The 25,710-nt window shown below is 52.6% G+C and overlaps 5 protein-coding genes across 5 annotated transcripts; 3 read left to right on the top strand and 2 right to left on the bottom strand.

Annotated features, from left to right (window-relative positions):
• Positions 1–5,459: 5,459 nt before the first annotated feature.
• H6S33_010302 (uncharacterized protein) lies at positions 5,460–7,236 on the top strand (the record flags this gene model as incomplete). The annotated part of the gene is made up of 8 exons (XM_044841672.1): positions 5,460–5,533; positions 5,608–5,702; positions 5,773–5,884; positions 5,964–6,157; positions 6,233–6,400; positions 6,476–6,935; positions 7,003–7,142; positions 7,217–7,236. The coding sequence occupies 8 exons, from the start codon at positions 5,460–5,462 to the stop codon at positions 7,234–7,236; spliced, it is 1,263 nt and encodes a 420-aa protein (XP_044697445.1).
• Positions 7,237–9,023: 1,787 nt separating this feature from the next.
• On the top strand, positions 9,024–10,902 carry H6S33_010303 (uncharacterized protein; the record flags this gene model as incomplete). Its single annotated transcript, XM_044841673.1, has 5 exons — positions 9,024–9,498; positions 9,555–9,612; positions 9,761–10,154; positions 10,225–10,661; positions 10,758–10,902. The coding sequence occupies 5 exons, from the start codon at positions 9,024–9,026 to the stop codon at positions 10,900–10,902; spliced, it is 1,509 nt and encodes a 502-aa protein (XP_044697446.1).
• Positions 10,903–11,925: 1,023 nt separating this feature from the next.
• On the top strand, positions 11,926–14,298 carry H6S33_010304 (uncharacterized protein; the record flags this gene model as incomplete). Its single annotated transcript, XM_044841674.1, has 11 exons — positions 11,926–11,954; positions 12,017–12,240; positions 12,302–12,400; positions 12,467–12,788; positions 12,850–12,938; positions 12,994–13,255; positions 13,335–13,347; positions 13,418–13,461; positions 13,518–13,568; positions 13,678–13,838; positions 13,889–14,298. The coding sequence occupies 11 exons, from the start codon at positions 11,926–11,928 to the stop codon at positions 14,296–14,298; spliced, it is 1,704 nt and encodes a 567-aa protein (XP_044697447.1).
• A 4,311-nt stretch (positions 14,299–18,609) lies between these two features.
• Positions 18,610–19,560, bottom strand: H6S33_010305 (uncharacterized protein; the record flags this gene model as incomplete). Its single annotated transcript, XM_044841675.1, has 3 exons — positions 18,610–19,147; positions 19,203–19,275; positions 19,329–19,560. The coding sequence occupies 3 exons, from the start codon at positions 19,558–19,560 to the stop codon at positions 18,610–18,612; spliced, it is 843 nt and encodes a 280-aa protein (XP_044697448.1).
• A 1,248-nt stretch (positions 19,561–20,808) lies between these two features.
• On the bottom strand, positions 20,809–24,902 carry H6S33_010306 (uncharacterized protein; the record flags this gene model as incomplete). The annotated part of the gene is made up of 3 exons (XM_044841676.1): positions 20,809–24,036; positions 24,094–24,317; positions 24,560–24,902. The coding sequence occupies 3 exons, from the start codon at positions 24,900–24,902 to the stop codon at positions 20,809–20,811; spliced, it is 3,795 nt and encodes a 1,264-aa protein (XP_044697449.1).
• Positions 24,903–25,710: the final 808 nt, after the last annotated feature.

Consider the following 25,710-nt stretch of genomic DNA (forward strand, 5'->3'; position numbering starts at 1 on the left):
TCGTGATTCAGTTTTAATGTCAGTGCGCAGTGTGGCGCACCCGTGAATTTGATGTTATTAGTGTTGAGGTTCAAAACAGCGGAGAATATATAATATAGTTCGTGAGTATATATAAAAGAAGGTAAGTCCTTAAAATACTCTTCATTGATTCCGGGAGCCATTGGTCACTGGGGGAGTTTTCTCTTGGGGGTTTTGATGGCCCGCCACGGTTACATATGAAGAAATGTCTCACTCCCAAATCGGAATCACGAACACTTTTGCAGAGTGGCTGTACTTCGTCTTGAGACGAAGAACTTTGTTTTCTACTGTACTCGCGAGTATAGGGCTGAGAGTTCTTTATCATATTAAAACAAGCTTGAAAGCTATGATAACGCGGCTCTCACTCTCTCTTCCCCCCAAAAGAAAGTATACCCAGCTACATGTTGTCACAGAACCAGATAGCCAGATAAAACACACGTGTAAAGTCTTCAGGGAACTAATATGGTGAATAGTTCTCTTTAAGTGTCGAGAACATTGGAATGAGAGAAATGATTTCTTTTGGTTAATTTGATTCAAAAATGCGCCTTGGGGCTACTACTACATATATATCAACACCACACACGTCCTAGTGTTAAAAGTCTCAAGAGTCAATGGTGTAGAGATTACGGCCAGATCCATTCTAGTCCAGTCCAGTCCAGTCCAAAGCCAAACCGTCCAGGTTGGAGTTTTGCGGTCTAGTACGGACCATTGAAAGATTCGGACAAGTCCAGACTAAGAGTGTTGTTCGGGGACAGGAGATCAAAAACGAATTAGAGGTCGCCGAGATCTTCCAGAAACTTGCGATGTCTCAAGAACACCACCTGGAACAACAAAAAAGAAAGTGATGACTTCGCCAACTTAAATCAAAAAATATTCAGATCACATTGTAAGTACCTCCTATCATCCCAATGGGAAAGCTTTATGAAGTAGAATCTAGTTGGAGTAATATTTCATTTGGTGGACTGTCATCATAAATCATAAATTAAAACCCGGGCTGGCCCGACTGCACTTGAGTTGACTCAGTCCAGCTGGATCAGCTGGGCCAGCTGGCAAGATAGACGGCAGGTACTGTTTTATGGTTCATGCCGAGCGTGACTTAAAACATGACTGGGCCTTTTTAACGAGTGATAAAATGTGATTCCGCACTATGACGGACTAGAATTTAGGGGTTCCTGATTATGGATAGTATCGTAGTTTACACGATGTAGGATACGAAGGGATCTTAAACGTCTATATTTTTGGTCTATTCAAGACAGGGAAGGCAAGTTGTCTTTAAGATGGCATAAAGGATTTCTTGAGAAACCTCAAGGCCGTCAGTATCCAGGGAATAATCATCCATTATCTGGTTCCTATTCATAGGATCGATATTACTCGAGGCTCCAGAAAGGCCAATTTAATCGGAGGTCTTAGTATTCCAACCATGTGTATGCGTGGCGGCTTCGCACCGGCTGGTACTATATATGGATTTCGACCCTATCTCGAAAACCCGGGGGGCTGGTGATTGAATGAATATGACCACTACAAGATCGCGGTAGGTTCTTCCGCCATTTGCCTTTCGCTTCATATTTTTCCGAAGCTCCCCGGTTTCTTTTTTGTGCCGGTCTTTCGGCTGGCCATGGTAAACGTTGCTGTAACGCCAATTGATTGAACAGCGCAAGGTGATAAAACATGCCCGCTTTGGGGTTTAGGTTTGCGCAATTTACAGGTTCGCCCGAGTAAGGAGATGAGATTCTCTTTTATAGAGATTTTTACCTCCTAGTACTTTAGATGTCAATAGCTGTCAATAGCAAGCACTTCAGACCCCTTTCCTCCTGTATTCTACTCCCTCGAGGCAAGGACCTCGAGGTTTGGAGGCACCTGGCCTGATCATGGGCTAAATCAGGGGCAAATACCAGAGATTTAAAATCGACCTAGGATTCTGTCTTGAGGCAAACAAGCAGAAACATCCGTTTCCATGTCCAGCGACACATGCGGTTGTTTCGACGTGCATGCGGTGCACTAACTTTCTACTCTAAGCTTCCCCTGTATCAAGAGGTGTTATTTGTTTGCGTCATCTTTCTTTTCCATGTAACGGGTTCAGCCGGTCCTAGCTTTGTGTGTTCTCTTTCCTATGTAATTCGCAGAACCTACTCGGTACCAACTTCTTAAAGCTGACAGTTATCGCGCCCGGATCTTTTATCGCGGATCAATTACCCACCTCATCTTGATCCCACGAAAGATGTCTCGGTCGGACAGTTTTCGAGAAATTCCCCTTGAGTGAGTGGGGGGGAGCTTTGCGGAACAGTAGCCACCGTCTGGTCGGTGGAGAGTGTGATAACGCGTTGTGGCTGCATTGGAGGGCTAGGGGGTGATGAACTGAGACACCTTTGGATCGTGATATTGGAGAATGTAGGAGTCGGACGCGATTAGGATTAGATTGGCTTGCCCGCCACGAGTTTGATCTACCCACGTACATATGTGTCCCACGTTCTAGATGGATAGAAAAAAAGTCAACTCGCACTCGTAGAGTAGAGTCGGACACGGGAGGATTGATTGGTATGTAACAACAAAAGGTCCGTCCTGTCTATATCTTCAAAACAGGTACAACATAGACATTCCGCCGCTATCGGCTGGTTGATAAGGCGTGTTTTAATGAGGCGAATATCATATCAGCGCGCGGCGAGGATGGGGGAGTGCAATATTAACATGCATACAAGGGACCAAAAAATTGCGGTGGTACTTACCGTTACCCCAAATAATAAGCTACATCATGTCCTCTTACCAAGGTACCAGGTACCAAGGCCTAAGAACCAGTGACAACATCAGTTTTTGCCCCCTCCTCCCCGTACCATAGGTAGGCCTCCAAGGCGCGGCATGGAAGAGAAGGAAAAAAAAAATCCTTGAGACCGTAAATTAAAAGGGGGCAAGTCATCTAATTATACCAACTGTTTGAATAAGATGGACAGAAAAGCATTGCATCGGAGCTGTAATCCGTTGAGATTGGGCGGCCTGGTCAATGATCAGCGTGAGTTGTCGAAGATCCAAGCCACAAGGAAAGCAAGCCGCAACCAACTAATCGGATTTTGCCGAAGTCTTCTTTCGGTTGCCCCAGAGTTTCTTTTTCTTAGTGCTTCATTACCCGAATTACTAGGGAACTTTATCAGGACCACTCCAGGTCATGGTATGTCGCCGTATATCTTCAAAAAGTTATCTTCAAGCCTTTGATACACTAGGCGCACTGAAACGAAGTCGATGAGACAATCTACGGCCCTTAATATAGGCGTCTCCGCTTATCGGGCGGGCGGGGCGGGCGGGGGGTCTGTCTCTCTTGGCGCCGAGCTGTCTGAGTCCAGGGGATCAGTAGCAGTTCTGCAACTCTAAAGTTTCCGCGAGGGCTCAAGAAAAGACGCCATTTTCGCATCAAGGGAGAAAAAACGCTGTGTGCTATGGATACAGTGCTGTATTTGGGCAATACTCATTTAAACATTTATCCCCCCAAGAATCCCACGCGTCAGACATCAAGAATGTGCCAACGCAGGCCCTTCATTGGATGCAGGAGAGGAATTGCGACGAGACGACAGGTCCACCAACATGCACTTTTTTAAATAAAGATGCAACACCAGGAACCTGCGCCAAGTGCCGGTTCAACCGATCAAAGGGCACAAACTGTCCAAGCAAGAAGCCGATTCGCTCGGGGCTTATCGAGAGGAACAGTTGCACTTTTCTGCCGGTGCTCACGAACGACATTCTGCGTCAAGCCACTCGGGCGGACTACAAAAGTGACGCTATGCAGCTGAAAGCCGAAGAGGAATTTGGTTTTTTTAGCCGGCCACGGATGGCTCTACGGCCCAACCCAGATGTTCAGGAACACGTTGTTAGGCATTGAGATATAGTATGTATGTAGGTAATGTACTCTAGTTCGGTGCTCATCTGCATTGAGCTCGACGCTTGTGGTATCTGGATTTCCATTTCCATCAGAGTACACCGACCCGTCCGGCCGCAATAGATATTATCGGAAAAACTTAAAACACCTAGATAGATATATTTGCGTTTCTTCTGCTCAGCTTTCATGTGCAATCCAAATGTGTCCACGTCAGGATCATCAGAGTCATGTCTTTGATAGTGACCAGGATGCCGTCATTGGCCTTTCTGATGGTAGAATGCGTACATACATCTCATAACATAGGTACATGTATCTTGTAGGTACATGGAAGCAGAGTAAATAGGTGCGCAGTTGTAGCTCTGCTTACTCTCGAGTGGAGCAGGCAGAGTTAATCCGGTACCGCTGGTTGTTTTTGTGCTTCTGCTTTCTTGATTAGAAGTAGTGTTCAGAAGCACGAAGGATGTACAGATAGGTATGTACCAGATCGAATCAGACCCATGAGATGCAATGTACCAAGTTCAGCCGATAATAGAGTAGGCAGTAAGCAGTAGTGATATGTAGTCACTAGTAGGCAGTAGACTTTATCTCTCTTTCGAGGTTTCCCAAGGCAGAAGACAAACGCACCTTGTCCACTTTTATTCTATTCTACCGTAAAGAGTTGCTGCGTTCGATTCCCTCGTCATGGCATGCATGATCTGATCACCCAACCCACACAATCAACTCAACTCTGTTTAAGATTATTGCAACAAGCATCAGAGCCTCATTCACCCTGCTTTTTAAAGTTGAGATCATCACTGCCAAAACCATAGTAGCTCTCGCGTATATCCGCGGTGACAAGGTGGGTAGGGCAGGGCAGGGGTCTTTACTCTAAAGAAACTCACACAAGGACGGAATGCCATGGGGAAGGAGGGGGGTGTGGTTTGGTTTGCATGCAGGAAGGACGAAAGGCAGACTTCCGCAATGCCGCAATGGGACGGCCACTGTACCTACTCTACTAGATTAGTTGGCAAGAGAGTTACTCTAATAGTACTCTTGAGTGACCTCAGCCCGTCATATCAACAGGCATAACTCAAAATGTTTCCTTCTGGGGGAAAATAGTATGTGCTCTACCTCGGTCCTGGAACTCTAATGGTCCCATGGGCACTCTGTCATTGGTATTGGATCAAGTTTACAGACAAACCTAGTCACACGCCGGAGCAGGATTTCCTAGAGTGCCCTTGCTGCCCCGATGCACACTGCACTGCAGATCCCCTGCCTGCCTGACCCAGGAACGCATTATCATTATTGGAGGGTGCTCTAGAAAAGAAAAAACCCTGGGTTCATTGAATAGAACGCAATGGAGTTATCCCAAATGCACTATGTATCACTCTACCTACTCTGCCTGTAGTACCAGTGAGTGGGTACTACATGCTCTAAAGTACTCGGTACCCCTCCCCCACAAGTATAAAGTGGGCAAGGGGCGCCCGTTCTTATGTGGAGAGTAAAGGTATATCTACAGCTAGCTTCAGTACTCAGGCCAAAACATATTCGCCTTTAATTCAGCTTCTTCTAATTTTTGGAATATCTAATATAATCAACAATGGTGTTCAACGCAAAACGCCTCTGCCTTGCGGCCGCGGCCTTGTTGGTTGCTGGTACTCAGTCTGCTGCTCTGTATGTGGAAATATTCTTCCTGATTTTGGTTGTGAGGTGGTAATTGTATATCTGATTTTGTTTATTGTGCGCAGCAATAAGGAAAACATCGAGAAGAGGGCACTTACCTTCAACTATGGTGGCGTCAAAGTCCGTGGCGTCAACCTTGGTGGATGGCTTCTAACTGAGCGTAAGCAATTACAACTAACCCTCATCTCTTTCCACATCTCTCTAACATAATTTCTCTTCTTTTCCTACAGCATGGATCACACCCTCCATCTACGACTCCGTCCCCGGCGCCGTGGACGAATGGACGCTATGCCAATACATTGGTAAAGACGCCTGCTACAGCAAGCTCAGCAACCACTGGAAGTATGCTTTGCCCTCATTACCCCCTCCCCTCCCTCCGGCTCTCTTCCGAATTCTCTCACTAACCGCGCCCTTTCCACAGCAATTTCATCACCGCCGACGACTTCTACCAAATCGCCGCTGCGGGCCTGAACCATGTCCGCATTCCGATCGGATACTGGGCCGTGCGAATGCGGGACGGCGACCCGTTTGTCAGTGGACAGCTGGATATCCTCGATCGTGCTATTGGCTGGGCGAGGGCCGCGGGACTCAAGGTCTGGATTGACCTGCATGGCGGTGAGTAGTAGTTTGTTAACTCTGCGTTTTGATGTGATGTGGGGTTGGGTCTGATATGAGTATAATTCTTTCTAGCCCCCGGCTCGCAGAACGGTTTCGACAACTCTGGATACCGCGACCACCTTGAGTGGCAGACGGGAAACAACGTGCAGTTAACTGTCGAGGTCATCAGGACGCTCTCTCAGCGCTATGCACAGGGCTCGTACAACGATGTTGTCACGGCCATTGAGCTCCTCAACGAACGTATGTTACTAAATTCCACTAAACAACTATATAGTCTATATAATGCCTCAGTGAACTGACAAACTGCTCAAACAGCCCTCGGCCCCAACCTTAACATGGACAAAATCAGGCAATACTGGTACGATGGCTGGGGCACCGTCCGCGACAGCAGCCCGGACGTCGCCGTCGTCATTGGTGACGCCTTCTACGATCCAAACTCGTGGAACGGCTTCATGACCTCCGGCTTCAACAATGTGATCCTCGACACGCACACCTACCAGGTCTTTAGCCCGGGCGAGCTCTCCCGCGACATCAACGCCCACGTCGGTGCCGCCTGCGGCGTTGGCAACAACATCCGCACCACCGACAAGTGGAACGTCATTGGTGAATGGTCGGCCGCAAGGACCGACTGCACAAAGTATCTCAACGGTGTGGGCCGCGGTGCCAGGTGGGAGGGCAACTTTGGAGGGTCGCAGTACTTTGGCGCCTGTGGAAACAGGTATTCCGGCTCGGTTGCGGCATACTCGGCGGAGGAGAAGGCGAATACTAGGGCTTAGTAGGGATTCCCGGAATCGTGTTTACTTTTTGATTGGGGGGGGGAGATGGGCTAACAGAGGAAATAGCATCGAGGCCCAATTGGATGCTTACGAGCAGAATGCCGGGTGGTTCTTTTGGACCTGGAAGACCGAGGGCGCCCCCGACTGGGACATGAGGGATCTTCTGGCCAACGGCTTGTTCCCGCAGCCATTGACCCAGCGATATGGTATGCCACTTCCGCCATACTCTTCCCCTACTTGCAAAGCTCAAGCCATATACTAACACTTCTCCCCAAAACAGCCAACCGCTGCGGTTACTAAGAGAAGAGCACAAAGTGCGAGATATTTGGCCGCCGTTTTAGCCTTCCTTTTTTTCACTTCATCTACGCAACAACATTCTGAATAGGCATTTTTTTACGCCTCGGTTCTGGGCTGGAGTTTATCTGTTTTTCTTTTCTTTCTTTCCATTAATACCAGTGTATTAGAGCTCTGCATCACATCATCATGAGCCGTCCATTCCTTCAGGCCACTTACTTTTTCCTTTGTCAATCAAATCCTCTTTTTTTTCCCTGTATATTACGCTACCTACATCATTTACCTAAGAAGATGTATCTCACGAACGGCAACAGTTGAAAAACCAGGGAAAAAACCAAAAATTAATTGATGAGAAATTTTCTATCTTGCTGTGCTGTGTGTGTTGCACAAGAATTAATATGGTGGTGGTACATGTGGGTTGTGTAGATCCATGTACCCCGCAAGTGCTGCAACTGCAAAATGTAGGCACAGTTCCACAGGAGAGAAATGATCGGCGGGCGGAAAGTACCCATCTGTACAGACCGCACGCGTAGAGAGGCTTGAACTGAGGTGCCCCTCATCCCATGCCTTGCCCCTCTACCCTACCATATCCTATCCTCTCCCTGCCCTATCCGCTCTCACATGTAATGTACCTACATGTAGCCATGATGTTCGCCCTCATACCTACTCTACATACAGACATACATGGACAAGACTTACAATACGGAAAGTACCACAGCAAGGTTTTATCCAGTACCTACTTACGTAGTAGGTACTCTATTCTGCGCCTCACCAGTCAGCCAGTCTGTCAGCCGTCAGCCAGCCAGCTAACAAATCGAGTAACTGCCCGCTGCAATATATAATTCTCCCGAGCATGTATGTCGTGTATGTACCAACCGCCAGCTCACCGGTACGATACTGGGCTGCCTAGAGTAGAGTAGAGTAGAGTACAGGGAAAGTGCGGGGTTAGATTAATTAATTGCTTAGGTGAGGATGTGGGGAAGGCCGAGACCGTTTAATTCTTCCGCTGGAGAAAACGGGTAATATAATAGAGAATGCAGGTAAGATGGCTAGCTATGGCCCTACGAGTGATGGCATGTGATGTGGTGTTTGCCTGCTGGGTGAGAATCGAGATGGATGGATGCGTGCGTGCCAAGCGCTGTGTGCCCCGGGTCTTGGAGAAAGAAAGAAGGGATGCGGGGTGATTGGTCGGTGGGTCTGCTCCAGTCAACGATGGGCTAACTAATTGCCAATCGGGAAAGTGCACTTTCTCGTTGCTTCGGGTTTGTTTGTTTGGCAGTTACGCTTAATTCATCAGGCCACGAGGTCTATGGCGTGGTGTCTCCATCAACTTTCACCTGCCTGCTCTGGGCATCTCCTCTCCGTTTCTCTCTTCGACATGCTCTTCTCTGCCTGTTCTACATACTCCACTCACCTCGGGATCTCGTGGACGATGTTTCTTCCCGCTGCCTGCCTGGGTGAAACCAATTAAATGGCTTATCGATACCGCACTCCAGATCCCGAGCTGCTCACGATCTCAGCTTACCTAGCCCCAACACGATGTTTCTCCGAGCCCCTCTACGAAACCTGCCCAATCACGCCCCTCACGCACACCCCCGAGTTTCCCACAACGGTCACCTCGCTCCGGGGCTAGCACTTAGCTGCATCGCCTCGATCTCGTGATTACACAGAAGCTCTCTTCTCCGCAATTCTTGGCATCCACAACGTCATCCGGAGGAGCAGGTACAAGCAACTCACCCACGGTACCTCCACAGAGCTTTTCCAACACCGCCCTTTCTACCTCCACCACCACCATGCTGCGACTCCTCCGCCCCCGCCCTCTCCGCCCTAACGGGCTTCTTGCTGCGTCACGGGTCTCCGTGCGCCCAATCAGCACCGACAGCTCCTACGTCACCCCGCTCCTGCTCGATAATGCTCCGCACACCACGGCCAAGACCTTTGCGGTGCACAACCCCGCCTCGCCCAGCAGCGTCCTCTGGCGGGCCTCGGCGGCGTCGCTGAAGGACGTTGAGCGCGTGACCGCCTCTGCGGCGGCCGCGTTCCCCGTCTGGTCGGGAAAGAAGCTGGTGGAGCGGCGGGACCTGCTCTTCAAGTTTGCAGACATCCTGGAGCGCCGCGGTGGCGAGCTGACGGAGTGTATGTGCACCGAGACGGCGGCGCAGGAGCCGTGGGCGAAGTTTAATATCTTTACGAGTGTGGGCTTTGTGAAGGAGGTGGCGGGGAAGCTGACGAGCATTGAGGGGCGGCTGCCGGAGAGTGCGGATGAAGGTGGGTTTTGCGGTTTTGTGTTGTGAGGGGTGGCTTTTTTGTTGACGGAGGCGAAGGGCGCACGGCGATGGTGTATAGGGAGCCGTATGGCGTTGTGCTGGCAATTGCGCCTTGGTAAGAAGGAGCTCTGGATTGTTCGGGGGTGGGTCTGGAGAGTACTCGTAGCTGTGGAGGCCGCAGAATCCAGCGCCCCTACTATGGGTGCTTCCCTGACGCCGCCCCCGGATAACCAGCCCGAACGTACAAGCTAACATGGCGCCAGGAATGCGCCCATTATCCTCGCCATGCGCGGCATCCTCTTCCCTCTCGCCGCCGGCAACACCGTGATCTTCAAGTCCTCCGAGCTCTCACCACGCACGCACTACCTCCTGGCGTCCATGTTTGTCGAAGCCGGGCTTCCCCCGGGAGCTCTAAACGTCATTGGCAGTACGCGCGAGGACGGGCCCGAGATCACGAATTCGCTGATTGCGCAGCGCGACGTGCGCAAGATCAACTTCACGGGGAGCACTGCGGTCGGGCGCAAGATTGCCGCAAAGGCCGGGGAGCACCTGAAGCCGGTGATGCTGGAGCTGGGCGGGAAGGCGCCGTTTATCGTGTTTGAGGACGCGGATGTGGAGAAGGCGGCGGAGGCGGCGGTGTTTGCGGGGTATCTGCACGTATGTATCTTCCCCCCTGGAAGAGCCACCACTGTAGTAGTGATCCAGACACTAACCACCCACCCCACAGGCTGGCCAAATCTGCATGGCCACCGAAAACGTCATCGTCCACACCTCCCTCCTCGATCGCTTCTCAGCAGCACTCTCAAAAGCCGCCCGCGCCTTCCCAAGCAACCAGCCCTTCGTGCTCGCCGGTGCCCACGCGAAAGTGTCAGCCCTCGTCGCCTCGGCCGTCCAGCAGGGCGCCACAATCGTCGACGCTGAGCACCACGCAACTAGCATCGCTGCCAACCCGGGAACATACCCCAACACGGTGCTCCGCGGCGTCACAAAGGACATGGACATATACAGCACGGAGAGCTTTGGGCCGGTGGTCAGTCTCATTGCGTTTGAGACTGAGGAGGAGGCGGTGGCCCTGGCGAATGGCACGGAGTATGGGCTGCATTCAGCGCTGTGGTCGAGGGATATTGGGAGGGCGTTGAGGGTCGCGAGGAGGATCGAGGCGGGGTGAGTGTTTTTCTTTGTTCTTCTTGGGGTTGAGGTTAGGGGTGGGGGAGTGAGTGGGAATGGTGATGCTGACTGGTGCGTGTGTGTTGGGGGTAGGGCCGTGCATATCAATGGCATGACAGTCCACGACGAACCGCATCTCCCGCATGGCGGGCGCAAGGAGAGCGGGTTTGGGAGGTTTGGGGGGAGTTATGGGCTGGATGAGTTTTTGGCGACAAAGACGGTTACGTTTATGGCTTGAGGCTTGCTTGTGGGTTGGGGTTGTGGTGGTAATGATATCCTTATCGAATCTACCTGTACTCTACCGGGTATGCAATATGGCGCGCATGAGTATCGGATCGTATCGTAACTATTGTAGATGAGATGGATCGTATCGATAACAGATCTAAATAGAGTGGCACGTGCACTGCTGCCACTCTCGTCACATAATCCCTGTAAGGCTTTCCCGGTTCCTGGGCCGGCCGCGGAATCTAGAGATCCAGGAACCCGTTTCTGACAAACCCTAACCCTAACCCTGCTCTGGGATGGTAAGCATCGCGAGAGCAACTATTCTACACTACTAAAAACCACCCTCTGTCTTGATCTTTCTTACCCGCGGAGAAAATACCCAAGACCCACAGCGAGTGAAGTGCCTCGGTTCCTGAAGCGGTCAAAGGAAAGAGCGACAAAACAAGCATTTCACCGTGTTCCGCTGCTAATGCCGTGATACCCGAATGCTTGACTGTGGGCTAGTACGCTTGGGAGGTGGTACTCCGGGTGCGCTTTTGGTGGCTCTGGGGAGGATGTGTGGGCGGTGAGGTCCGATGGTGGTTGTTGTGACGTAAAACAGTTGGGGAGATTGTGGAGTGCGGTGCTAGTAGGGGTTTTGGGGGGAGGGTTTGGGGGGTGTGTCAAGTATTTTGATAGGTGCTGTCGGTATCGGGATTTCATGTGCGTGTACTACTTACTAGTAGTGGGTATCTGGGGGGTATCTGGATATCAAGGCGCCGAGGGTGAAGTTGAAGGTGAGGGAATTGGAACTGGAGGTAGAAGTGGAAATGGAAGGTGAGAAGGGAGGAGGAGGTATTCCGTATTGCGTTATTGTGGAGTATATGGAGTAGAGTTAGAGCAGATAGATAAACAGCAGGAGAGAGGAAGATATCATGATATAACTCCCACCCGCCCCCATCTGGTGAAAGAACCTGTGCTGCACCCCTTCTCCAGATCTATATCCAGCCAGGGCTTCCAATTCCACTCCGTATTGAACAGAGTTTAGACACCCACCATGGAGTCCGAACCCAAAGCCGCCTCTTCGTAAGCTCCCATCCCTCCCGCCCCCAAACAAAGTAGAACCTCAAACTCACCTCACCACCTAGCCACGCCACCACCGCCCTCTCCCCCCCGCCGCCGCCGCCCGCCTACAACCACGACATCTATCTCGCCGCCGCTGAAACACCCACGGAGGACGGCGACGAGCCTACAGAGTACGAGAAGGCTACGCTCAGGCATGTGGCGGATAAGCTGCCCATCTCGGCGTGGTTTGTGGCCGTTGTGGAGCTCGCGGAGAGGTTTAGCTATTATGGCATTTCGGGGCCTTTTCGTATGTAGTTTTCTTTGTTTTGGGGGAAGAGGGTGGTGAGTGGGTGCTGATTGTGTTGTAGAGAATTACATGCAGAATGCCCGTGACGATCCGTCAAGGCCTGGTGCGATCGGGCTAGGCCAGAAGGGCGCGACGGGGCTATCGTATTTCTTCCAGTTCTGTAAGTACCCAGCATCCCCCACCGGTCATCTATCATTGACCCCCTAACACCCCCCCCCCTTTACAGGGTGCTACGTAACGCCCATCCTCGGCGCCATCATCGCCGACCAGTACATGGGCAAGTACAACACGATCCTGCTCTTCGCGTGCGTGTACATCGCCGGGCTGCTGATCCTGTTTGTGACGTCGCTGCCGTTCGCGATTGAGAGCGGCGCGGCGCTCGGTGGGCTTGTGGCGGCCATGGTGGTGATTGGCCTGGGCACGGGCGGGATTAAGAGTAATGTGAGCCCGCTGATTGCGGAGCAGTATCGCGAGACGCGCATGAAGATACGGACGCTGAAGGGCGGCGAGAGGGTTATTGTGGATCCGGCGGTCACGATTCAGAGCATGTAGGTTTTTGCCCCTTCAGGTAAGAGATGGAAGGGTGCTGATGAAGGCGGGGGCGGGCAGCTATATGATCTTCTACATGTGCATCAACGTCGGCTCGCTCAGCAGCATAGCGACCACAGAGCTCGAGCAGCACGTCGACTTCTGGGCCGGTACCTAACCATCCTTCCCCTCCTCCCCCTCTTCTACGAGGCTCACATAGAACAGCCTACCTCCTCCCCTTCCTCGTCTTCTTCGTCGGTGTCGGCGCGCTGCTCCTCGGCCGCAAGTACTACGTCGTGCGCCCGCCCCAGGGCTCCGTCATCACCGACGCCTTCAAGGCCATGTGGATCGGGCTCAAGTATGGTCGCGGCAACATGGATGCCGCCAAGTCGGCGTATCGTGAGGAGTATGGTGTTACGCAGGCGCTGCCGTGGACGGATCTGTTTGTGGAGGAGCTGAAGAGGGCGTTGGTGGCGTGTCGGGTGTTGTGAGTATTCTTGTTGAAGGTTTGGGGGTTTGGTGGGTGTGCGCGTGGGACGAGGGCTAATGTGTGTGTTGTGTGGTAGTATCTTTTTCCCGGTGCGCGTGGTGACGGGCGAGTGATGGGTTGTGATTGGGAGTGCGAGTGCTGATTGGTGAGTGGGTGTAGATATATTGGATTGTCTATGGACAGATGACGAGTAACTTCATTTCGTGAGGACTATCGGCTCTATATGCCTCCTTTGTAGTGGTTTCTAATGCCTCTACAGACAAGCCGGAACTATGGAAACCCACGGCATCCCAAACGATATCATGCAAAAGTATCATTACCCCTCCAAGCCCCCCCCCCACATCTGCGGATTACTAGCATTATAGCTCTAGCAGTAAAAACCCAAAGTAAAAGGATAAAAAACTAACTCACCTCTCCAGCATCGACCCCCTCACAATCATCATCTTCGTCCCCATCGTCGACCAACTCCTCTACCCGCTCCTCCGCCGCCTCAACATCCCCTTCCGCCCCATCTCGCGCATCGCCGTCGGCTTCCTCCTCGCCTCCCTCTCCATGGCCTATGCCGCAATCGTCCAGCACAGTAAGCCCCCTCCCCCCTTTCTAACACCCACAATACTAACCACCCCACAGTAATCTACACCTCGCCCCCCTGCTACACCACCCCGCTCACCCCCTGCACCGTACCCAACAAAGTGCACGTGGCCGTCCAAACACCCGGCTACCTCTTCATCGGCCTCAGCGAGATCTTTGCCTCCATTACCGGCCTCGAGTACGCGTACACCAAGGCTCCGCCGGCCATGAAGTCGTTCGTGATGAGTATGTTCCTGCTTACCAGCGCGCTGGGCAGCGCGATCGGAATCGCCCTGTCGCCGACCGCGGAGGATCCGAAGCTGGTGTGGATGTATACGGGGTTGTCGGTGGCGACTGCGATCGCAGGGGCGCTGTTTTGGGGCTGCTTTAGGGGGCTGAATGGCAAGGAGGAGGGGATGAATGCGTTGGAGGGGGTGGGGGAGAAGGAGAAGGAGGTAGAAGCGGAGTGATGCGGAGAGGTGGACGTATAGGTTATAGAGTTTTGTTTGGTTATTGTCCTTTTTGGCGGGGTGTGGTGGGGTGGTGTTTGCACTGCTGTCCTATAAAAGTATGTATATTATCATATTATCGTTCTTGCATGTTATGATCGAGATGCTCTCTGTTGGTGGAATAACAGGTTCAAGAAATCTCTCTTTTATTGTTCTATACCTGGTATATACATGTATCCCTCGACTCTACAGTTGACTCCTCGCTATAAAATTACCTGTTCATTCACCCATCAAATCCCTCTAGAGACTTAGAATAAAAGTATGAATTAAAAAAAAAAAAAAAGAGAAAAAAAATCCCAGAATAAAAGTCTACCGCCTCTTCACGGGCACCGAAGAAAATTCCCATGCTATACGTACCCCACGTGAAATCCAAATCTAGATACAGAGGGCTCAATATCTGGTATCTTATCACCATCCCCATCAATATAAGATGTCAGCGCTAGTGATGTTTGGCTCAAGCATCTTGCTGCCAGCAATTGATCACACGTTATCACTCGTGCCAAGACTTGGCCTCAGAGTCTGTGACAACGCCTTGAGTCGCTGCGGCCAAGATGGAGTGTTGAAAGCGGTACTTGATGGCTCTCTCTATCTTCATATTCCACTGATTTTGGTAATCTTAGCTAGGGCGCGATGATCTGTATTATCTTGCACCCCCGGGTATGTCCCAGACTTCAGCGTGACAGCGTGACACGTCTACCAATTAAGCCTTCACTAAGTATGTCAGTATCTAAGTTATCCCACTCCCTGGGCCATTGTATTAATATTAGCGATGGATATTCTTGCTGTAGCAGGTACAAAAAGCAAAAAAAAGGAGAAGAAAAACTGAGCAACAAAAGACTTATGTGATGAGTATCATCCCTCAAGAGCGTCGCTACCATGTTGGGCATTCTCATCACTGCTTCCATCCTGGGTTGAACCAGAGATGTCATGCAACGTAGTAGAGGCTATTACCCCTCGACCACGCCACGATATTGTCAAAGGGGCTCTGGTGGTAAATAACCTACACTGAGCCCCCTGGACGGGTGTACTAAGCTACTGCCCTCCAGGGGTTTGGCCAATTGGGGGCTAGCCCAAATCTACAAGAGTGGCTTCAACCGGGCCACGCCTGGGCACTGCTGGGAATGGATCTTCTGGTATAACGGCTCGATTACAAGTTCAGGAAGCCGGCGGGGGAGGAATGGGAGAAATCAAGGGGGGCGAGCCAACTAACCCACAAAAAGAGCTGAAAGAGAAGCTACTCTCACCCGAGCATACTAATGGACAAGATAAAACCTAACGAGACTTTGCCTCGGGACTTTGGACAAGACGAGACGAGAACATTTCAAGATTCAAGGTCGTTTTGGCCGGGAAAACACTATGACCACAATGTCACGATATTTGGGAAAGACCGACCCTTACGTATTGGCAATTACAAACTAACATTACAAGAGAAAGAGCTGTGCTTTAGTCCCATTTCATCTTGTATCGTGCACATCGCTACAGGACTATTTAACCTATCTTCGGCAAAACTTTGCGCTGTGCCAGATCTACAACTAAGGACAACACTTTCTCAGAAATTCATTACAATTTACATCTTCCGGGAGAACATTTACATCAGCCTTTTGTTATTCCGGCACCCCAGAGTGAGTATGTCGCTTGGGCTTATAACATATATAACTGTTATGAACCTCGCTGCATACCCTCTCTGGGGTCCCTAACAAAAAGCCGAAATAACATCCTCCCGAAAGAAGCTGGCTGTGCGGAAGAGGGGAAACTAGAAGGCGACGGGAGGGGGATGAGGGAACGAGGTAGACTGGGGGAAGTATGCGAAGAAGAGAAGCGGAGGACATGGAGGAAATGGTGGAGATGGGGAAGAAAAACAAAGGGAAAAGGCAGAAGTGGGGCGGGGGTTAAAAGCAACGGCGGGGGAAGCAGCGTTATGGAACAGGGGTGGGGGCGTGAAGAAAAGAGCGAGAGAAAATAAACGGAAAGAAGAAGTACGATATGAGAGGGGGTAAAGATCAGAAAGGAAGCGGGCGAAGAGAAGAAAAGAAGTAACGCCTTTATAGTGAGAGCTTCTTTGGTGCCAAGGACAAACGGGATCAAGGCCTACATTGTAGGCCAAGAAGTGGCAGGCAAAACAAGCTCTGCCCTAGATTTAGCTCTACTATAATGTGCCTACAGCATAGAATAGTCTCTCCCATTTAAATCTACTTGTATCTAGCTCGACCACTCCTTGCCATCCATCCATCTCTACACAAGCCGGTGAAAACCGAACACATCAATCTACCAGAGTATCAGCCACTGGGTTTACCGCAACCTATCAATCAGATGAATATCGACTCACGCTCCGAGACCTTTACCGTATGTTAAATATTTCCTAAACAGGCCACTTCACTACGAAAGATTCTACTTCATCCCTCACAACCCCTCACCCCCAATTACAACATTAAGCAGAGGCCAGCATCACACGCCATCACTCGCGCCAAGCTTCGCACCAATCCAGAGAATCCAGCGAAAGAGACCTGGATCTCCCAAACTCGAGACCAAAGAAGCAAAAACTAACAACCAATTAGCAGTGATAAAAAGCCAATAGTAAGACCCCTCCACCCCCATCTCCCACTCGTATCAGACCCCCGGCGCCCGAGGTCGTGTCACGACTACATGTACATAGAGCCCGACTCCCCTTTTCGACCCGCAAAGTCAACGAGACCCCACGATAAGGGGCGAGTCGAATGAAGTGGGTTCAAAGAAGTGAAGATCCCTCAATGGAAAGTAGTGAGTACAATACCCCTTTTCTTTTGATAGTAGCCGTAGAAGATGTGCACTCCGGTATGAAGAGGACGTCACGGTGGGGGAGAAGAGAGAGATAGGTCTTCAATCAGAGACAGAGTTAGAGGGTAGTTACATATCCTTGAAAGGGGATGATTCTCCCATGAGAGTACATACATACGCGGCGTGGTGGGGGTACATATTATCACTCGTGCCATCATCTCACACCCCGCTTTCCAGATCCAATATGTCGAGATATCTCCAGATCTCCAGATACTAGTGCAAGACACAAAGCACAAGGGGGCTATAAAGAGACGGCCCAAGGACGCCGGGGAACAATGAAGAGTAGTCCAAGACCCTGTAGTGAGTCCAGGTAGTGATAGGATACACCAAGACCCTCCCCCTCCCTCTTTTTACACCATGACGAGGGAAAAGAAGCGACCAAAGACCCCCTTTGCAGCAACAGGCAGAGCCAGAGGGCACTGGGTAGCTACCCCTAAAGCCACAAAATATGTATCCAGCGCGTGGACCACACGTCATCACTCGACTTACGCCACTCATACAAGTGTAAGAAATCTGGCTTTTCAAACTTGTTCAGGTGAGTTGTCCGAATATACCCTGTCAACACATGTCACTACCATGTCGACACCCGCCACCAGAGACTTGTCCAATTCGTGAGTATATAGCTCACTAGACTCCCCCGCCCGGTCATACTCCTAAAACCTCGTCCCCATATCTGCCAGGAAAATACCAAAATCCGTAGGCCAAAGTCGTTCGCTCTCTTTATAACATGCCGTAGAAGACTGTAACCCCGGTACCAGCTAAGTACATAGTTATATGTACCGACCAAAAACACGCACCTCACTAATATAAGTTATACAGATACAACCATTGGGCAGTAATCGCAGTGGTTTTCGACGACCTGTGACGGAGACAGGCTCAGCTAGTGCTACCGCCTCGATCTATCACACCGCTGTGGGTTGGAACACCAAGTCACCGAATGTGGTCCCTTCCGGACCGCCCGCATCACGCGTAACCAAGCACGATCGCCCTAGAGGCCGCGTTGCACCTGGCTAACAAAAACGCATGACGGGTGAATCACACACTATCACTCATTCCCTGCTTCACCCGAGATTTTTCCGTCCCCTGCACTCCACAAAGACACAACCCCGGGAAATTGCTAGTACCAGCAAACATTCTGATAGATCTATAACGACCATAATCGTGATTGGTTTATTGTGCGGTATATCCGTACCTGCTTAACTACACTCCCGCTGGCTCGATCTCGGGGGGGGAAAAGAAAGAAAAAAGGATACCCAGACACCGACTTTTTACCGACGCCAGCGCTCAGGCAGGCAAAGATCCAGGAAGGCTAACTAGTATAACAAAGAAAACAAGGAAAGGAAACAAAAACAGACACAAGACCCCCCACAAGCTCTTCCAGTAGCCAGAATGTTGCACTAACGATTCCGACCAACGCCATCTATAACCCCATGCATTCAATCATCACTAGAAGACACCCTACTTGCGACTGCCCACCAAATGCATAAACTCCTCTCTCGTCCTCGTACTCCTCCTAAAGATCCCCGTCATGCAACTCGTCACCGTTGTCGCCGACGTCTTCTCCACTCCCCTCATCACCATACACAAATGGCTACTCTCCATGACTACCGCTACCCCCTGCGGCTTGAGGATCTCCTCCACCGCCATTGCCACCTGCTTCGTCAACCTCTCCTGCAGCTGTAACCTGCGGGCAAACATCTCCGCAATCCTCGCAAACTTGCTCAGTCCTAGCACCTTCCGGGAGGGGATGTAGCCAATGTGCATTCTCCCCGTGAAGGGGACGAGGTGGTGCTCGCACATGCTGAAGATCTCAATGTCCTTGACGATGACGAGCTCGTCGTGGTCTTCGGTGAAAACAGCGTTGTTGATGATTGTGTGCAGGTTCTCTTCGTATCCCTTGGTGAAGTGCAGCATTGCCTTTGCGTAGCGGGCTGGTGTCTCGAGGAGGCCCTCGCGGGTCGGGTCTTCGCCGATGCATTCGAGGAGTGTGCGGATTCTGGTTGCTATTAGCGGAGCTCCAGAATGGGAGGGTAAGAGGGCGGGGTACTCACGCGCCGGAGAGCTTCTCAAGGCGCTCGGCCTTCTCTTCGGGGGTTGCTTCAAGACGCTTTTTGGCTCCAACACCTGCTCGCTGTTAGCTGCTGTAGCTCCCTTCACAGGGTATGGAAGGAACGTACTCGGCCATGAGAGGCCGTCGTAGTCGACGGGTGGCTGCTGCGTGTATGGGCTTCCTGGGCGGCTCGTGACTGGTGTTAATGCGGTGAGGCGCGGGGGGGCAATGTCATGCTTTGGCAGCGGTGATGACGGGGTGTCATTGATGCGCAGGGAGGCAAAGAGCTTGTCGGCGGTGGAGGAGAGGAATTGCGTGGTGTCTGCCTGGACATCTGATGTTGTTGTTGCGGGTGGCATGTTGGAGAGCTGTGGGGTGAGGCGAATAGCTATATGGATGAGTAGGTAGCTATATACAAGTATTTAATAGGTAAGTAAAGAGGAGTCTACAGTTAAGAAAGCTGACAGCTGACAGCAAACACCAGTTACAGATAGCTACAAACAACGAAATAGAACACACAGGACCGAAGGGGGACCTTTAAATACCACCACTGAGAGAGTGAGGGGATGAGGGATGAGGGATGAGCAGGCTAAGTTTTCCCCGGTTTTTTTTCTCTCTCTTACTTGTACTTTTCTTTTTCCTCGCTGCAGGTGTCTGCAAAGTTTATCTGGCTGGCACCTGTGCTTATCCGTGCACGTCTAACGCAACACGGCTAGCCGCTCACGTGATAGCTTACCCCACCGGTTTAGTGTGGAAAGGGAAAGTCGAGAGCTCAAGAACTCAAGACTCAAGGTGACATGTCGTGATGTGGGACGGACGCTCAATTACGTTTTTGCAGATGTCACTCCTCTCTAGTTCTGGGATACATAGTTAAGTGTGTGTGGGTAGACGGCCAGAGAAATAAAAATGTTTCCTTCAACGGACCGGCTACTAACTTAGGTTCTCCTTCTAGAAGCACCCAAACAAAACACCCTTTGAAACAAACATAATACCCCCCACCCGCCGTACCAACGACAGATTGAGGACATTTCATTTTCTCCTCTGAAGAAAAAAAGAAAAACAAGAACTAACTGCCTACTGCATACAATGCAGCCTTTCAAAAGGAAAAAAGATAAAAAGATAAAAAGCGGGTATCGTACCACATAGTTACATATTCCATCCCAACTCCTGGTAATAAAAAAAGTTATGAAACGAAAAACGAAGAAAACGAAAAAAGCAGAAAAAAACAACCAAGCGAGTGTTGCGCCATCAATGCTAAAAAATATCTAATCCCCCTCCCTCCGGCTCTTTCCCCCACTTTCCCAAATAAATAAATAAAAAAGATGATAAATAAAAAAGCGAGTGTAAAATACAATTTAAGCCTCCCACGTTTTTTTTCCCCCTTTCAAATTCCCAAGCCAAGCTAGATTGATGGCTGTAATGAAAAAAAAAAGAGATCCCGTAATGCAGATAGAAATAAAGATAGAAGTAAACAAATAAAAAAGGAATAGAGAATTGAAGAATACCAAAAAAAAAAAAAAAAAACGTTTCCCAAGATGAAATATGTACCCATGAACGAACGACCGAACGACATTTACACCCATCACATCACCGTCCTCTACCGTCCACTACACCACAGGCGTAGTCGGCACCACCTCCGGCCCCACAAACCTCCCCACGCGCTCCTTAATCTCCTCACACTGCTTCCCTAGACTCTCATGCCACTCACTCTCCAACATCTTCACCTTCTCCTTCAGATCCTCCGTCAGCACCGCCGCCTCCCTCTCCCTCCCCTCATCCTGCACCTTCTGGTCCCCGGCCGCCTTCACCTTCCACGCCGCCGCCACATTCAGCGTCTTGATCTCATGCAGCAGACACAGCAAGTTCGTCTGCCCCTCCACAAACTGATACACCGACCTCTCCGCCTGCTGTATCTTCGCCAGGAGATACCTTAGCGGCTCGCGCAGATACGCAGGGTTTTCATGAAACTCCTCGGGCGGCACAATCGGGTGCACGTTCGTCAGGTCCAGCGGTATGTTCTCGAGGCTCTCCATGATGAGCGGCGCCACCTCCCAGAACGCCGAGATCTGCGCCTCGACGCCCTTCATGCAGTTGTGCTCGACGACGTCGAGGAAGCCTGCGTAGCGAGCGAGCGACTCCTTATCCGCGGACACCCTGCGGGTGGTCTCTTCGCGCGCGAAGTAGTCCTCGGCCTCGCGGATCTTGTCGGCCTGCCGGGTGACAAAGAAGGGCGTGATGACGACCTCCTTGTAGCGGCGGGTGCGCTCGGCGAGGAGGTCGTAGAGCTCGCGGTGCAGCTGCTCGCGCACGTCGAAGAGCCACTTTAGGCACGTGAGCTTCTCGAGGAGCTCGGGCAGCTCGTTGCCTTCCTGCTGGTGGGTGGTGCCGTGGTGGGAGTCGGCCGAGGCCTTGATCTCGCGGACGAGGTCGGCGTAGGCGGCGGAGGCGGCGGAGATACGGTCTTGCAGGTCTGTGTGGGTGGGGTCGACGACGTGGGTTTGGAAGAGGTCGAATTCGGCGCGGAGGGAGTCGGCGGTGATGGTGTCTTCGCGGGCTTGGAAGTCGCTGTTGAGAGACTCGACCTGGCCGAAGCTGAAGCGCTTGCTGGGGCCGTTGCTGGCGGCGCTGTCGGAGGCGTAGAGCTGCTGGATGTAGTCTGAGTGCTGGGTGCGGCGCTTGTGCGCCTCCATGGCGAGCGTTTCCTTGCGTGCGGTGGAGGCCGCGTTGAAGTCGCGCTTGACGGCGTTGACGGTCGAGAGGTCGTTGAGCGTGCGGACGAGGTTGCGGAACACGGCGAGGTGCGGGTGCGAGTTGTTGACGGCCGGGTACTCGCGCGGGAAGGGCGGGAGGAGCGTCAGCAGCGGTGCGATGTCGAGGCTTGTCTTGACGGGCCGCGGCGGCATGGAGCGTGTGCGTGACTGCGCGGGGCGGGACCGTGAGCGTGAGTATTTGCGGTCCGGGGGATAGGCAGAGCTCCCTGCGTAGTCGCTGGGGAACATGTGGTTGCGGGGCGTCGATGCGACGTTCTCTGCAATCTCCTTCAAAGATGCCCGGGCGGCGCGGGGATACCTGTGCCCTCCGCGTCCAAAGCCAAACTCGTCCTCGCCCATGCCGTCTGAGCGCACCGCATGATAGTCACTCTGCGACCCCTCGACACTCGCCTCCCACCATCGTGAGGACGTCCTCCCGCGCGAAGACTCCTCGTCCCGGATCCTAGCCTCGAGTGCCGGGTCGTTGTGCTCGTCGCTGTGGTTGTTGTTGTTGTTGCGCGCCTCGTTCTTGATGTACTGCCCCCACCACTGCGACTCGGGCCTCTTCCTCCTGTTCGCCTCCTCCGAGTTCCCCATCTCCACATCGCCGTCCACTCCATGCCCACCTCTCAGTACCGGCGAGATCGGCGACAGCTCCTGCGTGCGCTCCGGCACCGAGAAAGCCGTCCCCAGCTGCGCAACGATGGACGCCTTCATCTTCTTGACCGCCTCGGGGTACTGCTCCTCGCGCAGCTGGCACTCGCGCACCACAAACTCCATCCACAGCTTCACGCGCTTCTCGTCGCTCTGCGCCGCCGCCTCCTGCCTGATCATCTTGCGGTGCCGCTCCAGCGCCGAGTTGTAGAAGCTGTCCATGGCCTCCTCGTCCTTCAGCAGCGGCGCCTGCAGCAGCGCGTCAGTCGGCGTCGGGATATGCAGCAGATGCGACACCGGCCGCGTCCGTCTGCTGTCCCTCTCGCCCGCCGGCGGCGGCGTCGGCAGCTGCTTCGGCGGCTCCTCGGTCACGGGCGATGGCGTGATGAATTTCAGCGGTTTCCGGCGCACCTGCGAGAAGAACTGCGGGCCCCTTGACGACGACTGCGGCGTCGAGTCGCGCTCAAAGTCGATCAGTGGGACAGCAGACGTGTCGATCCGTGGTGCGGTCGGTCCGCTGTTTCTGCGCCCGTGGCCGTGGACTTCACTTGTGGGGCTCGAGATGGGCGGGTTCATGCTCTGCTTCCACGGGTTGTTATTCTCGTCGCGCGGCACCGCCTCCTCCTCGCCATCCCTCTCCCTCGGCCCCGGCGAGCTCTTCTTATACGGCGCCTGCTCCCCCTCCATCTTGCGCTTCGGCGGCGGCTGCGGCGGCGACGTGCTCGTCGTTGTCGCACCGGGCGATATCGTCGCCGCCGTAACCTCAAAGCTCCCATTTCCATTCCCACCGTTCACGTTCCCAGCACTCAACCTACCCAGCTGCGGCGGCGACCTACTCTGCATCCTACTCGGCACCGGCGACGACACCGACCTCACCTGCGTCGGGCCCTGTCTCGGCACACTCGTATTCCTGGGCGGTGGCCCCGGCGGCGGCGGCGGTATACTCCCGCGGCTGCGTGAGTCGCCCCGTATCGCTCCTGGAGCCATGGTGCCCCGCGGGACCGAGTTATCTCTTGGCGGTGGTCCCGGCGGCGGTGGCGGTATCCTCGTGAGTGAGTCTGCTCTTGTTGATGCTGGCGGATGCTGCTGCGCGCGGTCGTGCGGCGAGTTCGAGTGCGAGCGGAGCCCGCTGCCCATGCCCATCTGCATGACGGCCGCGGCGTTGCTCGTGCTCTGTGTTCGGCGCGCGGGGGGGCTCGGCATGGGGGAGGTGTCGCGGCGCATTGGTGGGGGTCCTGGGGGCGGCGGTGGGATGCCGTTGGGGCCGCGGGAGCTGGAGCGTGGGGAGACGATGGGGCTGGGGGGTACGGCAGCCTCGGGGGAGGGGTAGGTGGCTTGTTGGAGGCCGGAGGGTGCGTAGGTTTGCGGGGTGCCCGCGGCGTTGGGGGGGGAGTAGTTCCGCCGCCGGGGCGAGGGACTGTTCCAGCCCGACTGATCTTGTAAAAGAGGTGCATATGGAGATTGAGGGGTTGTGTTGGCGCTACTTACTGCAGATGGGCCATGGGAGAAGAGGGGGGAGAATGTTTGGCTTGAGGCAGTGGAGGGAGTGATCATTGGTGAGTGGCCATGTGCAGCGGGCGATATTGGGGTGGTCCCGTTGCTGCTGTATTGCCATGAGTTCTGGCGCTGGTGAGGTGGGCTCAGCTGGAGACGGGGATTCAGATGTTGTCGTGAGCTCTGTGGCTGCGGTGGGGAATATGGCGGTGGGGGGGCTTTCATATGGGTCAGCTCTATGTAATATAATCCATATACGAATCAATAGAACCTCACAAAAGAAGAGACATGGTGGTTATGCATGCAAAGATTAAAGGTGGGAAACGAGTGATAATATATGCATAAGATGCATAAATTAGAAAAAGAAAATACAAAATACAAAATATTTCCAAGACAAAGAAAATGAAAAAGAATTAAGGAATGAAAAACAATGATTGACTAGGAAACAAAGGTTCAGTACCGTCTCCTCCAGCAGCCGGCCTTGGAACATATCCTCCACCATTTCCCGCGACTGGTGCATAATGCTGCGGGTTATATTCTCCGCCTTCACCCATATCTGCCTGACCTCTCATAGGGCTAGGACTGACACTCGGCCGTCTGGTTGGTCCATACGTCGCTGCGACAGCAGTGGCCGGAGAGGTCGCGACTGTGGGCGCGCTCGCAACTCCACCTGTTCCTCCTCCTCCTCCTCCTCCTCCACCTCCGAGGCCGCCCGGGTATAAGGCCGGGTTATAGCGGGTATAGGCTCCATTCGCTGCACTAGACGCTTGGTGGTGGTTTTGAAAAGCATATGGCGATGCCATTGTTACTGAGTTGCTGTGGTTAGTAGTAGCTGTAGTGATTGTCCGTCCTGCCCCGGGATATGTCGTGGATTTGTTGATGTCTCCCCGGTGTTTCCTAAACAGCCATTCCCGTCAACCCGTATGTGGGGGTCTTGGATGCAAGCAGCTCCTTCGGCGAGCAGAGTCGCAACGCGGGAGAGAGGCAAATGGAGGGGGGGTAAAGGAAAGTAGTTAAAGAATGGGCACTTGGTGTGTATATGAGGTACCTACGCGTAAGGGGGGGGTAGAGCGGGGGGGCAGTGTTATCCAGACTGTTGGGAGAAAAAAGAGAGATAGAGGAAGAGAGAGAGGATGTGAGTGTGAGAGAGGGACCAGCGGCGCTCTCACTGATTGATCCTTTGGGCCCACCACCCACCACCACCACACAGGGGACTCCCGACAGGATAGCACAGCTAAAAATAGATAAAAAATAAAAGTCCACTGTGACTAGCTTGATCGGTGATTCGTTTCCGAAAAAAGAACCCAGTAATTTCTTAATACCCTTACACCACGTCCTGGTATGGTAGGGCAGTCATTCAGCAGAAGGTAGGGCATGAGGTAGAATCCAGACCCAGGAGGGGCAAGACGGCTGCCAAAAGCAAAAAAGGAGACATCGAGATGCCAGATGGCGCTTCGGTTTCTGCAAGCCAGCGCGGGCAAGGGGTTATTTTTGGAACCAACCCCCATCCTGAGACTCTCCTCTCCAGTATCCTGATAATGGTAGCCGCCCTCTCAAACACCCAACAACCAACCAACGAGGGCCACTTCCGGGCGACAGGGGGGGTTCGTG

Source organism: Morchella sextelata (assembly GCF_020137385.1).
Source record: "Morchella sextelata strain SCLS chromosome Unknown scls_4, whole genome shotgun sequence".
Taxonomy (NCBI): domain Eukaryota; kingdom Fungi; phylum Ascomycota; class Pezizomycetes; order Pezizales; family Morchellaceae; genus Morchella; species Morchella sextelata.